General features: G+C 31.4%; 1 protein-coding gene across 3 annotated transcripts in view; it reads left to right on the top strand.

Moving 5' to 3' along the window:
- RPAP3 (RNA polymerase II associated protein 3) overlaps positions 1-12,410 on the top strand; it is a 64,021-nt gene that overhangs the window by 18,622 nt on the left and 32,989 nt on the right. For all 3 annotated transcript variants that reach the window (XM_074270681.1, XM_074270679.1, XM_074270680.1), the window contains 5 exons: positions 80-201; positions 714-784; positions 1,587-1,709; positions 5,287-5,414; positions 10,316-10,437. In XM_074270681.1, the coding sequence (XP_074126782.1) occupies positions 80-201; positions 714-784; positions 1,587-1,709; positions 5,287-5,414; positions 10,316-10,437 (566 nt within the window). The remainder of the gene's footprint in view (positions 1-79; positions 202-713; positions 785-1,586; positions 1,710-5,286; positions 5,415-10,315; positions 10,438-12,410) is intronic.

The raw sequence follows: 12,410 nt of genomic DNA, 5'->3' as shown, positions 1-12,410 counted from the left end.
GTTGCCTTCTTGCTGCAATAAGGCATCAAAAGAGGACTACCATATTTCATCTTTATAAAGACAATTTCATGTATTTCAGATTTGCTGTTGCCGAGTCTGATTGTAATTTGGCAATTGCATTGAATAGGAATTATACAAAGGCTTATGTTAGAAGAGGTGCTGCTCGTTTTGCACTCCAAAAATTAGAAGATGCCAAAGAAGGTAATGAAATCTTAAGACATTATCAGATTGTATTGATTTTTCATATTGTCATACAAAGAATGATTGTGTCCTTTAATGAGTTGTTCTAAAATAATTTTTGTGTATTTAATTTCATTCTCATTACAAAAGCTGTTCAGTAGTATTGATAAAAATGAGCCAGCTACATAAGGTATTAAAGATTCTTAATGTCTGGTAAAAGGATTATAGTTTTTATTTAAATTTCTAACTTATGTTGACTTGGCAGAATAGACAGTTTATATCACAAAGTGTTTGCCTGAAGTAGAGCTATATAATAGGATTTAATAACTTACCGATTTATGGTGCATGATACATAAGTTTTGGTCTTGGGTCTAGTGAAGGATTATGATTTGTGTTAGGATTTTCTTTCAAGTGTGTATTTAGAATTAGAACTGACATTGTCATGTCAGTTTGCGTTCATGAAAAACGACTTGCAGTGAAACCTTTTTTTAATATATTTTTCTTTAAGTTTTGTGTTCCTATGTCTCCTTCAGATTATGAAAAAGCATTAGAACTGGAACCAAATAATTTTGAAGCAAAAAATGAACTCAAGAAAATCAATCAGGTAAAAAAAATTAAGTTGCTCATATTAAAGATTACTTATTCAAAATTATTCAAAAAAAAAGAGGGTCAATCCTTTCTGCCTAGTTTTATGAAAAGCGAATTTTTGAATTTTATATAGTAATGGAATTTTCTTAATATGTATATATGTGTGTGTGTATATATATATATATATATATATATATATTTTAGATAAAGTGCAAAATAACATTTTAATATTGAAGACTTAAATAGTACTATTTAAATTAGCAAGTAATACTGGAATCAGTTCAAAACTTTTTCAATTTGATTTTTGATCTGGTTAACAATTTTATCATATGTTACTATTTTTATTAATAATAAATCATGGTTATATAGTGTTTTAAAGTTAGTCAGGATTTTCCCTGCTTTTCTATTTGTTCTATTTTTGAGAACATAGGAAAATATATCTGTTTTATGAAATAGGGTTAACTATTAAAACAATATCCCTGTATTATAGAATTGAGAATTTGCTTTATTTTTCATCTCAGTAAGTTTGTGAGATTTCAGAAATATAACATTGCATGTACATAACATTCCAAGACAGAGATCTACTTCTGGTAGAAGTTTCTGGTTTAAATGTTGTTTTGAATACAATATCAGATATTTCCTCTTTTGTTTTTTTACTTGGTTGGAGTGTAGGCTTTGAATTAAACTTGAAAATTTGGTATTTTAGTATTTGTTTTGAAATAGTTCACAAATTCTTCATGGGTATTTCACACAAAATGTGCATCAAATGTTTGTTTCTATTTAATGTTTTTCTAATTTTAAAAATTTATATTTCCTAGGCTTTGATGTACAAAGAAGATTCTCACCTAAAAGGAGATGATGCAGTAATTGAAGTAGAAGAAGAAAATAAGCAACTTAAAGAACAGCAATGTAGGCAGCAAGCCATCCAAGAGAAAGATTTGGTAAAAATTTTTTATATACATATATATATATATATATATATATATATATATATATATATATATATATATATATATATATATATATATATATATTACCCAAAAAATGAATTTCACAAAATTGCCCTTACTTAATGAAAGTTGCTTAGTTTGAACAGTATTCTGAGAACATTGTAATGTCATCTTTCCTTGTTCGTAATCTATATTTTGCCTTAATTATCATTACAGTTAATATTTTTATCAAACTTCAAAAGTTACAAAGTACTTGGTATTATTTAGTTTGATACTCAAACCAATCTGAAATAGGTACTTGAACTAGTGTCTGAAATGAAATTTGAATTGAATTGAATTGGTCTTTCTCAATCCAAAATATTACATACCTTATTGACTTTCAATTAAATTACTCTGGAACTTTATTTTGGAAATCACTAGGATAGTAGATTTTTGCATGTAATCAAGTCATCCTAATATGGTGACTGATATTAAAGTAGATGGACTAAAAGCATTTTATGTATTTGGGAGTGATATCCCAGTCCCAGCAAGTAGGATTTATGCCATCATTTATGCCAATTTAATTTTTTATACCTCAATTTTTTAACCACATATCTATTTATGATTAAAAATATTTTACAAAAATACATCTTAATGTTCATGTGAAAACTAACCTCTCCGATAGCAAAATTGACACCGAAAGTATTGTTTGAAATAAGATATATTAAAACCTGATTAATTCAGGATTTTTGTTAATTGAAACAGTAATTAAATAATGTAATTAGTATAAAGTTGTAAGGCAGTTTTAGGAAAATAAGATGATTCTTAATTATGCAATTGAAATTAGTTTTCTACTTAATTGGTATATTCTGACAATATTTTGCTGAGACTAGTTCACTAGTTCATGGTGATGTATATACTGTATCTTATCTTTTTTTATTTTTTATTTATTTTATTTTTTTTTGCTGAAGCATTTGAGATTAAGTGACTTTCCAGTATCACATAGCTATGAATTGTTAAGTTGTCGGAAACCAGATTTGAAGTCAGGTCCTCCTGACTTCAGGGCTGGTGCTCTTATTCACTATTAGCTGTTCTATATACTGTAATTTAAAACAATGCTGAATTCATGTTCTAATAAATTAAACTGGCCTTGATATAATTCAGTGAATTTTTTATTCTGCCATCAAATGCCTCTATAATATTAGAACAGGAAAATAAAACTAATGCTTGAATTTTTGTTTTTTTCCCCTCAGCTTTTATTAATAATACGTTTTTGATGTGTTTTTTTGGGAAACATGATTTTGTTGAATTTTTGTGTTGAGGTATCTAGCTCAGGGCCTAGACATTGAAGATTACTTAGTAAATGGTTATTAGTTGAGTTAATAATAATAAGTCTTGCATAGTGGATCCACTCAACAGTATGAGGACCTTCCTCTAAGTTTCTCAACATTATATAAATAAAAATACAGCATATAAATTGCTCCTCTGTTGCCTCTTGCTTTCATTTTCTTATTACAAATCTCTTCTCTTATATATCACTTTGTGCATGCATTTTGGTAGTGCATTGCTTTATATAGCTTGTTTATACCTACCAACAATGTCTTTGCTGCTCTTTGGGTTACCTTCAATTTTTAATCTATATAGTATTCTGATTCTTAGCAATATAGCTATATTACTAGAAGAATATTAGTGTTGAAAAGATGGATTTTTTTTTTCCCCCAAGGAGAAAGCTGACATTGATTAAATTGTGATTTCCTTTTGTTGTCTAAGGTAATGATGTATCTAACTCTGATTTGTTTATCTAACTGCATAAAATAATCTGGACAATAGGCATTCTTCATTCTTTATGGATAGCTAGGATAAACTACTTTGATGATTATAAACCATATATAGGAAGCTTGGAAAAGTTGTGGGGCTTAATGTATTATGCAATTTCACCACCTATATAGAATCATTCTTCCATTTGGACATTCTGTACTGGATAATCTTGATTATAGTGACTAATATCTATATTTGCAATACTCTATTTTATGGCTATAATGCTCTAAAAAATATTTGATTCTAAACTAAAGTACTTTAGTAAACATGTTACTTTAGTAACATGGAACGCAGAGGACAATGTATCATTTCTTATTTCATAGGTTCATATAGCCAAAGAATTCATCACTTAATAACTTGGTTATGGATGTTGAGTTTCCTTTCTTAGTTTGGAAAAGAGACAGTCCCTGGCTAGAATGATATTTAAAGCCTTGTCATCATGGTAGCCTCTGCTAAATATTTTGTTTTGCTTTGATAGTCTTTGAGAACCTAGGGTCACCTTTATAGCATAATAAAACACTGAAATATTTCTTTTATGGAATACAACTGAAAATGTTACCACCTTTGAGAATATATGCATGAAAATATGAGTATTTATTTTAAAAATTTGATTATTTTAAAATGTTAATGTAATTTTGGCTGAAATTAACATTGTTAGGTATCACATATTTGATTTTTAGTGAATATGTGTTGCTATCTTGTACATTTTCTAGAAAACAGCAAAAATTTGGACATGAATACATTAGACTTGTTATATAGAAGGAATTCCTTTTTGGTAGTAGAAAAGCATAGAGAAAAAGCATAGAGAAAAGCTCATGGAAAAACAAATTTATAAAGTCAAGGAAGAAAATGTAAGAAATTGCAATCTGTAGTTTACATATCATAAAAACAAATGACTACCAAAGTGTATCTCTAGTGGAATTGCTTATTGTCAATTTAAATACAGTTTTAATGGAAAATCTGTTCCTAATGTGTGTATTTTTTACTTTCATATATATGGATTATTTTTATTAATATATGTATACTCTTGTGAAGCATGCAAGGAGGTGAGGATGGTCTTTGATCTCTGGGTTGGATAAATGAAAATGGTGATTCAAAAGTTCCCAAACATATTCACAGGCTACTCCACTTATATCTATGAATGCTTTTTTTCAGCAATTTCATATCATGTGTATAAAGCAGGGTATTATGGCTAAATTACAGAAAGAAGTTGAAATTAATTTTGAAATTGCTATGGTGGGTGGGGGTGTGTGTGTGTGTGTGCGTGTGTGTGCAGAACACTTATTAGAGAATCATCCTTTTAATTCTATGACATTAATATGCAATATTATTTCATTTGAAATTGTTAATATAGTTTCCTTAAGTAAGGAAAAAGATTAAAAAAAAATGCCTTTCAAAAAATGAAACAGAAATTGGCAAACAAGACACTACAAAGGTGAATTTCCACAAGGCTGAAACTGAGTTCAGATTTAAGTTAAGCATTTAAGGAAAATTAGTTCTAAAGATGATGATTAATAGGGGAAAAAAAACTTGATACAAGAAAATACCATCATTTAATATAGTAAACTGAGGTCAATATGTTTCAGGCCTCTTCTATTAAAGTAGCATTTTATAAAAACAAATTTTTATGTTTCCTAACAGTAAAAGGTACCTTAATGTCATTTAATTTCTTTTTGTTGATGACATGAATTTTAATAAATTTCTTTATGCATGCACACACAAATACACACTTCTATACATCAACTCTTACTGTTTTCTTTCCTATGTTTAGGGAAATGGATTTTTCAAAGAGGGGAAGTATGAACTAGCAATTGAATGTTATACTAGAGGTATAGCAGCAGATGGCACCAATGCTCTTCTTCCAGCCAACAGGGCTATGGCATATCTAAAGATTCAAAAGTAAGTTTTCTGCAATTTCTTCTATGTTGAAAAATGAAAATTGACTTTTTTCTTTTGGCAACCTATCAAAATGATTGACTAAAGTTCAGTTTATTACTTTGTACTATTTATATTCAGTAGTTTGTAAATAGCTTTATTGTGAAATTCAGATGAAATATTGTATAGAAAGATCATTATTCAGAGCTATTAATGTGTGCTACTATATTTACATGCAGTTTAAAAAACATTAAATATTCTATCTGCTCTAGTCTTTGTGCTAATAATAGAAAAGCTCAAAAACCAGTAGGAACAGCAGTGGTTGGGAAAGGGAAAAATAGTCATGGTGTCTTTTCCTCTTCCTTATTCTAAATCTAGTTCTCTTTTACAAAACCTTCCTTTAACTTAAGTCTTGCAGGTTTTAACATAAAGTATTTGATAGCTAGAACTAGCACAGTATTTTTGGAATTGACAGAAGGAGGAGTCCCCACTCATCGTTTCATCATTGTGGGAAACTTCAGTATGGAAACTTCTAATACAGATTGGCAATTTTCCAGTAATTTGTAGAGTGGCTAGCACCCCTGAGAGGTTAAGTGACTTATACATGGTCACATAGATATATATCAGATGTGAAACTTGAACTTAGGTCTTTGATTCTTGAAGACCAACCCTTATTACCTATATTGAACTGTCTTAGTACAGAATATTTGTGTGCTTTATATAGAAAATATTAAGACTAATAGTATACTATCGTGATTATATTGAATCTTTTATTTAAACTAATAATAACTGTGTATGTGTGTTTGTGTGTAAAACTAAAAATAATACACTAAATTTTGACTAGGTAGAATATGTATGTTAACATTGTTATATGTTATTGATGAATAGTTGTTTTTGTTGTGTCTCCTTTTCTTGGCAAAGATACTAGAATGTTTTGTATTTCCTTTTTCAGCTCATTTTATAGTTGAAGAAACTGAGATTATAATGAAAAAATTAATGCAGATTAATGAAAAGTCTCGAAGTTAGTAAGCATCTCAGGCCAGAGATTTTAAGGTCTTCCTGATTGTAGGCCTAATTCTCTAGACACAGCACCATTTAGTTGCCTCTATCTATCTGAAATTGTTGATCAAACTTTTGCCTTACTTTTCAAGGATTGAGTAGTGATTTTAAAATCTCAGAAAGTACTTTTGTGTTATTGCTTTATCTGTGTTTGAAGAGAGAAAGGAAATGAATATGTGATTCTCCTTGAAAAGGCAAATAAAGACTTAATTTATTTTATTGTATACTCGGAAAACAAGGAAGCATTGTTTTGTGGAACATTCCATGTGGAACTATCCATGTGAGTAATTGTAAAAGAGCCATCATGAAAATAATTGCAGCTTAAGCATCAACATGTTGTAAAAATTAGAAAGACAGGAAAATTCTATGTAATACCAATTTATAATATGAAGTCATTTAAAAAATTTTATGGAGATGGATAATTCAAGATTATGAGCAGGGACAAGTAATAAAGGATATAATCAATTTTAGAAAGCAAGTAAACATAGTTGTTCAAGGCCTTTTAAGATTGAAAATGGTAGGATAGCCACAAAAAATGGAAAAGATCTGCAAAATTTGGAGAAGGGGTTGTTTTTGTACAATGAAGCCAAGGATTTTAATTCCATAACCTCCGATGTGTTAAAGAGAACAAAGATAGGAAAAATAACTGTACTAACGACCTAGGGCCTATAGAGCAAGATCAGTATAAGGTGTTTCATGATTATTAAGACATCAAGAGATTGATTCTCAAGAAATTCGAAATCATAGAAAATATCTTAAAACTTTATTAATTAGCACTGGAAAAAAGTGACAGAAACATCAACTGGTGATCTGTATATATAGTTTGCTTTTATATATATATATGTTATATATACACACATATGTTATATATATATATACACACATATGTTAATTTTTTATGAGAATAAGCTATACATACATTGCAAGCGTCCATGATGAGAGTATTAATGAGGAATAGGTAAGCTTTGGCTAGTGGTAGAATGTAAGCTTCTTGAACACAAGAATTATTTCCTTTTTGCTTTTGTATTCTCAATACCTAATCTAGTGTTTGACATAAAGCTGGTACTTAATAAATGCTTAATGATTGATAGTTCTTAAAAGATCATATCTTTACCATCAAACAATTGATTAAAAGATGTAGAGAATTTTTAAATCCCCCGTTCTTGTTTGTTGATTAAATTTTCAAAAAATATTTGATTTGATGAAAAAAAAGACCAGTATCTCCCATCTATCCTTCCTTCCTTCCTTCCTTCCTTCCTTCCTTCCTTCCTTCCTTCCTTCCTTCCTTCCTTCCTTCCTTCCTTCCTTCCTTCCTTCCTTCCTTCCTTCCTTCCTTCCTTCCTTCCTTCCTTCCTTCCTTCCTTCCTTCCTTCCTTCCTTCCTTCCTTCCTTCCTTCCTTCCTTCCTTCCTTCCTTCCTTCCTTCCTTCCTTCCTTCCTTCCTTCCTTCCTTCCTTCCTTCCTTCCTTCCTTCCTTCCTTCCTTCCTTCCTTCCTTCCTTCCTTCCTTCCTTCCTTCCTTCCTTCCTTCCTTCCTTCCTTCCTTCCTCCCTCCCTCCCTCCCTCCCTCCCTCCCTCCCTCCCTCCCTCCCTCCCTCCCTCCCTCCCTCCCTCCCTCCCTCCCTCCCTCCCTCCCTCCCTCCCTCCCTCCCTCCCTCCCTCCCTCCCTCCCTCCCTCCCTCCCTCCCTTCCCTCCCTCCCTCCCTCCCTCCCTCCCTCCCTCCCTCCCTCCCAATTGGGGTTAAGCGAGTTGCCCAGGGTCATACAGCTAAAGAAGTGCTAAGTATCTGACACCAAGTTTGAACTTGACTTCAGGGCTGGTGCTCTATTCACTGTGCCACCTAATTACTCCTCTCCTATCTATACTTAAAACTTTTCAAAAATTTTCAGAAACTATATACACATCAATTTCAAGATAAAGAATAAAACCTAAGGATGTTGTGGTCTTCCAGATGGTCCTCTTTGTGGAGGAAATCAAGCTCTAGGACATTATAGAGCCTTCTGGAAAAGTTCTTAACTCCTCAAGAAGAGTTTTGTTTTATTAATACACTTTGGAAAAACCAAATAGATGAAAATGATTTGTTGCTTAAAATTATGACAAACAGGCAGTGTGAATGGATAATAAACATTTGCGTCTAGAACTAAACCAGAAGAGAATGAACCATATTGACTTCATCAGGAAATTGCAGCCCTCCTTTAATCGTGCCAGACTTTTCCCTGAAAACAGTGGCCCATCTTTTTTTTTTTTTTTTTTTTTTTTTTTTTTTTGAGGCTGGGGTTAAGTGACTTGCCCAGAGTCACACAGCTAGGAAGTGTTAAGTGTCTGAGACCAGATTTGAACTCTGGTACTCCTGAATTCAAGGCTGGTGCTCTATCCACTGCACCACCTAGCTGCCCCCACATCTTTCTAATAATATTTGTCTAGTATTGAATAGCTATGAGTTACATAATATTTTAGATGTTGATAATTGCCCTCAAAAGGCAAAGTGGAGGTAAATAGAGGTTTGCAACATTCGCAACTATAGGAAATAAGGAACTACCAAAAAAGTAAAGTGTGTCATTAGAGAAAGATATGATCTAAAAAAAAAACTGAGCTGTTCATGTGGTAAAGAGCAAAATATAACCAGCTGATGATAGAGAGTTTAAGTGTTAGTATCCTTTCAACATCTGGAGAAAGTTGCTCATCATGTTTAGTGGACTCACTGCAGTTTTTGAGAAGAACTGGACAAAAGTTGGATGGGATGAGCTGTTGTAAATGGAGCCTGATCTGCTTTGTTGAAAGGAATATCCAAATTTATAATATTAGAACTTGATTTGAATAAGTTATTTTATAAAGAAGAAAGTTCTCATAATAATTATTTAAACTCAAAAGAACACTTAGCAAGGTTCAAGAAATTTCTACTCTCAAGTTTGGAGTGTAAATATCGTGAGCTCTTTTAGCATTAATTGACCGATTGACTGAAAAACAGAATAATGCTAATCACCTCAGAGACTTAGAGGAGCTCTAAGGTGAAAGTATAGACTATTCCTTTGTTTCTATGACATTTAAAATCCTTCCTCTCACCAAATTTAAGTTACAAGCAAAATTTACCTGTGCAAACTGGGTTCCATTGTATTGCTAGAATACAAAGCAGAAAGAAAATGCGTTTTATGTAGGAAATTTTACAAAAGGGAAAAAAAAGAAGCTACAGGACCTTATAAGAAGAGTCTGGGTGCAAGAACTATATATGTTAACTGAATTTGTACCTATTTGTGAGAAATAGATTGTGATCAGGAGAAAAGAAATCGTGGAGTGAAAAATGGCAATGAAAGAGAATGGTGGTAATCTGAAAAAGGCTCTTTTTTAGAATATTATGTTTTCATTCATCAAGCATTTTTTTTTAAAGCAATCTTCATGAGCTAATTCTATATTAGGTGTTGTGGTTATGAAAATGAAAACAGTCCCTTCTCTAAAGATCTTACTTTCATTAATGCAGTGGAAAGATTTGTCATATTTAAAAAGAGATTAGGTAAAGAAAAGGAGTTAAGAGACAGAGGCACAAGACACTTGGCCTCTTTATGTCTTGAATTTCTAGAAAAAAGGGATTGTATTGTATTATATGATCTTTTAAGGTCTTTTCCAGTCCTGAAAGGGTAATATGGCTGAAAACATATTTAATCTTCATTTTCATTTGAGATTTTACTTATGTCTTCTAACTTCACTTTTAATATCTCCAACTGACCTTAAGGTTTCAGAGACATGAAAGTAGCTCCTCTTCTCAACAAGTATGAATTCTCTTGATTGGTGTTTCATTTTAAATGGATTATTCATATGATCTTTTAAAGATTTTAAAGCTGAATTTGGAAATTATAAAACTATGTTTATTAGATATGAAGAGGCCGAAAAGGACTGTACACAAGCTATACTCTTAGATGGTTCATATTTGAAAGCTTTTGCCAGAAGAGGTACTGCAAGAACAGCTCTGGGAAAATTAAATGAAGCCAAAGAAGGTAAGATTTTTATAGTATTTGCTAGAATTTACTTTCTGATGAGACTAAGATTGTAGAAGCAAGAATTTATGTAGCCTTCTCCACAGATCAGGGGTGTAAAACCCTGTCATCCTTATCTTTATTTATTCAGTAAATATTGATGATTGAGTGGCTACTATGTATAAGGTACTGTGGAGCATTCAAGAAAGACCAGATTAATGCCCTTGCACTAAAGGGTCCTTCAGGATTTAAAGTTCAGGAACATTAAAAATTGACTAGTCTACAAATCTTATTTTGCAAATGAAGAAATCACTAAATATTAGTTGACTTGCAAAGTTATCAGTGAAATAACAGATAAGGGTTTGACCTAGATCTTCTTAGTGTTAAAGTCCAGTGTTCTTTCCTGGATACTTTAATGCCATAATAAATTTCTATTTTTAATCATAATGAAGTTATCACTGGTCCTAAAGTTGAGAGACAAAACTTCCCTATCAATTTCATTCGTTTTAATAGCATGTAATAAAACCTCATTGATTTGTAACAGTTGTGGTGAAGACTAGATTGAATTAGTGAAATGTCTGAATAACACTTAAATCTTAACAAGTATTAAGCATCTACCATGTGGCAGGTACTATGCTATGGGTACAAGTATAAAATTCCTTTTGACAAAAAGAGCTTAGAAAAAGTACATGTAAAAATATGTACAGCATAAATGTGAAGTTAATAAATTCTAATATATAATAGTAATCAAATGAAATATAGCTTGAGAAAGAAGACATTAGCATTTAGGAGATCTGTAAGGCTGTATTGTGCATCTTCCAAGAAGAGATCCTTTGGGTCTCTCTTGAGACTCCAGGGAGTAGATGGAGAGCAGGAGAGTGCATATTCAGGCATATTAAATGATTTAGTGCAAAGGCCTAGAGATAGGAGATGAAATACTCCATGTGAATAACAGGAAGAAAGGGTTTTTGGGACATAGAATAGTTCAACTGGGATCAACAAAGTATTCCTTAAAGAAAGTCCTCATTCTTTCATTTTTATTCTTGTATCTCCAGTGTGTAGCATATAATAGGCACTTAATAAATCTCATTGATTAAAGATCTTCAGTGAAATTGCTATAGTGACAATACAAATATATAATTCATATGATATTATATATCAATTATATAAAATGTTATTTAAAGTTCTTATCTTCTCTGCTGTCTTGTATCAGTATTAATCTTCAGTTAGTATGTAAGTACTTTAGTCTTTCCTTTATTTTAATTACCATCAGTAACCAATTTGGGTTTGAATAAATCAGTTCTATTGAACTTTGAATTTGTAAAGCACCTTGATTTTATTATGATGTCAGGTTAGGGTTCTTAGTACTAATCTGTTGATTTGCTGTTTTCTGATTGAAAAGTATATGTATCATCATTGTATTCATGATAGTAATTTTGCCCCTGATATTAATATATAAAAATAAATAAAATATAATATAAAATATATAAAAATTGTAGCTATAACAAGAAAAATGCAAACAAGTATATTCAGAAAGGAGACAAATATGATGTAACTTTTTTGTTAGAATTGTGAAGAAAGTACTTTTTGAGAACATTAGAAATATGAGCTATAGTTGTTGCTTTGTAAAGATTCTGGTTTTAGATTATAGCATTTGTGATAGTACTTTTCCCATAATAACTTTTTGCTGTTTGATATATTTAGAGCTAGGAGAAGAAAATGAACGTATGATTGAAAAATCATCTTTTTTTCCCCTCCCAGACTAGTATTTCATTGGTATTGTGAACTTCTGATATGAATATTCCCTTTATGGATACAGATTGGTATCTCTTTGTAAATTAGAAGCTGGGGGGGAAGGGAGGGAGGTGGAACCAAAATGACAGAAAGGACACACACTTATTTCTTATCTTCTCCCATGACCCTTAGCTAATTACTAAATCTAGCCTCTGAATTAGTTCTGGACTGCAGAATCCATGAATATTGAGAGTGCAACA

This window comes from Sminthopsis crassicaudata, chromosome 5, assembly GCF_048593235.1.
Source record: "Sminthopsis crassicaudata isolate SCR6 chromosome 5, ASM4859323v1, whole genome shotgun sequence".
In the NCBI taxonomy this organism is placed as follows: Eukaryota; Metazoa; Chordata; class Mammalia; order Dasyuromorphia; family Dasyuridae; genus Sminthopsis; species Sminthopsis crassicaudata.
This window is presented reverse-complemented; position numbering and strand designations above follow the sequence as displayed.